The 3,403-nt window shown below is 14.1% G+C and overlaps 1 protein-coding gene across 1 annotated transcript in view; it reads right to left on the bottom strand.

The window, feature by feature from the left end:
* The window catches only part of LOC102677133 (protein TAPT1 homolog), a 36,223-nt gene extending 33,391 nt beyond the window's left edge, over positions 1-2,832 (bottom strand). The window contains exons 1-2 of the mRNA XM_006623188.2: positions 2,652-2,832; positions 2,203-2,300 (exon numbers count right to left, since the gene is read on the bottom strand). Of these exons, the coding sequence (XP_006623251.2) occupies positions 2,203-2,300; positions 2,652-2,702 (149 nt within the window). The 5' untranslated portion in view covers positions 2,703-2,832. The remainder of the gene's footprint in view (positions 1-2,202; positions 2,301-2,651) is intronic.
* Between the last annotated feature and the right edge of the window lie 571 nt (positions 2,833-3,403).

Below are 3,403 nucleotides of genomic sequence, written 5' to 3'. Positions count from 1 at the left end.
TATATAAAATATAAGTCATAATAAAATTATATTATAATAATATATATATATAATGTTATAATAAAATTATTTTTATTATTGTATATGTTTATATATTATAAAAAATAATAAACTGAAAAAAAATTCTTGTTTTTCACGTGACAAAATAAATATATAATGAATTTTAAACAGATTAATATATTCAAACTGATTATTTTCTTGCAATAAAATACTTTTCAATATAAATTCTCTAACATAAAAAATTTATTAATCAAAATTTATTTGTTGTAAAATAAATCGATAAAATAAACGACAATAAGATAAATTGATTTTTTATTAACTAAATATTATATAATGAAAACCTTTGTTTAAATTCTATCCATTTTTTTTTTTATTAGTATAGTATATAACGTTATTTCAAAGAAATAAAAATATATATTCTTTTAAATATAAATGAAAGAAATAAATTCAAGATTTTTTTTATATTTTTATGCAAATTCATGCTAACTTACAATTTCATCATATACTTATTAATTGAATGAAATAATGTAACGTAATTTATTGTTAATAAATAACAAGAAGAAAATTTTTTAATATTATGTTTTTAAAATTTAAAAATATTAATATTTTTAAAATTATTTTATATTATGATATTTTATATCTTATTGAAAAATTATTTGAAAATAATGGAAGCGAATGAATTATTGCGATATGATTATAAAATATATTATGAATGAACAAATTTAGAAATTCATATACTCGAAAATATTTTTTTATAATTAGACAAAAGATTTTATAATATAAAATAAAATTTATAATAAATTTTCATGTATAAATTCCTTTAAATATTTTATATAGATCAAGTATATTATATAATATTGTATATTATGTATATTATATTATTCATAATACATATGTATATATCTGTTATATATATTTTACTGTCATATAAGATATCTTCAGAAATCATGATAATGAAAATCTTTGTTTACGTAATTCGATAGATACTATTATTCTATTTGTTCATAATATATTGGATATATACTTTCATAGTATATCGCGCATACATCATAACCATATTTTTTTCTTTTCAATAAAACTTGTTTGATTATAACATTAATTTAATGATATTATAGTTTTTACATATAAATTTCTTTATCTAATATTTTATAATTTATAAAATTTCAAAATATATAAGCAATATTTTAATTTAAATTATTATATTTTAATTTGAATATTTATTTATATTTGTTAATAAAATGTTAATAATATATTTCTAAAATATCTTTGGAGGATCGAAATCAAAATAAAGATATATAAAAATTGAAAATATATATGAAAATTTGATATATATTAATAAAGTTTATTTATTTTGCTATAAGCATTAAGCAAGTTTAATAAAATAGTTTATTTAATATCATTAAATAAAGTAAATTAAAATAGAATTTCATCTCTATCAAATTGTTCTATCTTGCTCTATTTTATTGCTCTATATTTGTTTTGCTTCATTTAACAATTGCTTATAACAAAACAAATGAATCTTAATCGATATTCTTCATATCACTTTTTATGTTTATTTAAAATTAAACATCTATCATCTATTTANATTTCAAATTAAAAATATTTGCATAATATATATGAAAATTCTTATTTCATTTGATATTTATATGAATGTATAGAAAAATTGATATAAACTATTTTTAACTATATTCTTTACTTGTAATTAATATCAAAAAATATTTGAAAGAAAAAAATATACTTGAAAATTGTACATATACAATATATAAATTATATATATATATAAAATATTATTAAAATAAATCATTAATAAATTAAATTTGCTCATAAATACAAATTTAATTACAATTTGTATAATAATATACAATATTGTATATTATTTTATTATAGGAGATCATAAAAAATTTATTATTTATTTTTGTTAATAGAATTTTTTATCATATATAGTAATTTGAATAATTTAAACTATAATATTGGAATATTATTATATATATATATATATAATATATTTAAATTAGAAGCAGATTATAAGACAATTTCTAGAAAATGCAACTTAAATATTCTAAATATAAACTATTTGATTAATACATATTTTAAATTAATGTTAATTTAAATTTTCTTAAAATATATATAACTTTGGTTAAATATTGAAAATATATATATTATTTTTTAGTTTGAATGTTTTAATAAAAAATATAAACTTACCCAAAGCAGTGTAATAAGGGTCTCGTAATTATTGTCCACAGTGCCATCATAAATCTTAGTGGAAGAAATGTATAAACAAATAAAAAAGAATCTGCACACTGAAATAAAACATTTTTTTCTATTACATTATTATTTTTAATATTTTACTTATGTGATTTTGTTACTTTATATATTTAAATATAAATATAATATATTAAATTTAAAATTTTAAATATATGTAAAAAAAAACATTAATAATCTTAGAGTTAGAAAAACAACTTTAGAATTAATTTTAAAAAATTAATTATAATATATTTACTTAAAACCATTTATAAAAGATAATTATATAAATCTTGGATTATTCTATTAATAATCTATTAGAACTATATAAATTATATAAATTCTATTAAAATTACTTTATAATTGATCAAAAAATACTTTATTAAACAAAATATTTATGATATACATACTTGTAAAAATCCATAGGCCATAAATTTTTCAACTTCTCTTGGAATTTTCATAAAAGAATAAATTTTCTCTCTTCTTGCAGAAAATCTCTCTTCATCATTTTCTAATTGATAACCTCTTGTTAATTCCGTTTGTAAGAATTGTGCGAGAGAAACACCTGTAATAAAAATAAAAATTCATAAATTATATTTACTATAAATCATATATCAATTAACAAGCATAAAATTAATCATTATTTATGAAGTTTTAGAATTATATAAATATTTATTAAATAACAATATTAAAATAAAAATATAATGAACATATTATTATGATGTGAATAAAACATGTAATTGATGATATATATATATATATATATATGCAAATGAAATGTATAATAACTATAATTTATTTTTAAATATACAAATAATTATAAATTACAATTATCATATTTACTTTTAAATATTTTTCCTAAAATAATATTGTTGTAATAATAATATTGTTTTCTAAATATTTTAATGAAACATTATGAAATTGAATCATTTTAATTAAATATTAATTATCTAAAATTAAATATAATTATTTTAAATTTTATTTCAATACTTGTAAAATTCTTTTTCATTTTCTATGTGTAACATAAAGAAAAAAGATAATTACATATCTTATTATTTAATTATTATTATTATCTATTAATATGTTCTATTAAATTTTAAAATAAAAATTGAAATTTAAAAGTTATTATAAAAAATTATTATAAGATATCATAAATTAAATT

This window comes from Apis dorsata, unplaced genomic scaffold (assembly GCF_000469605.1).
Source record: "Apis dorsata unplaced genomic scaffold, Apis dorsata 1.3 scaffold_821, whole genome shotgun sequence".
Lineage (NCBI taxonomy): Eukaryota > Metazoa > Arthropoda > Insecta > Hymenoptera > Apidae > Apis > Apis dorsata.
This window is presented reverse-complemented; position numbering and strand designations above follow the sequence as displayed.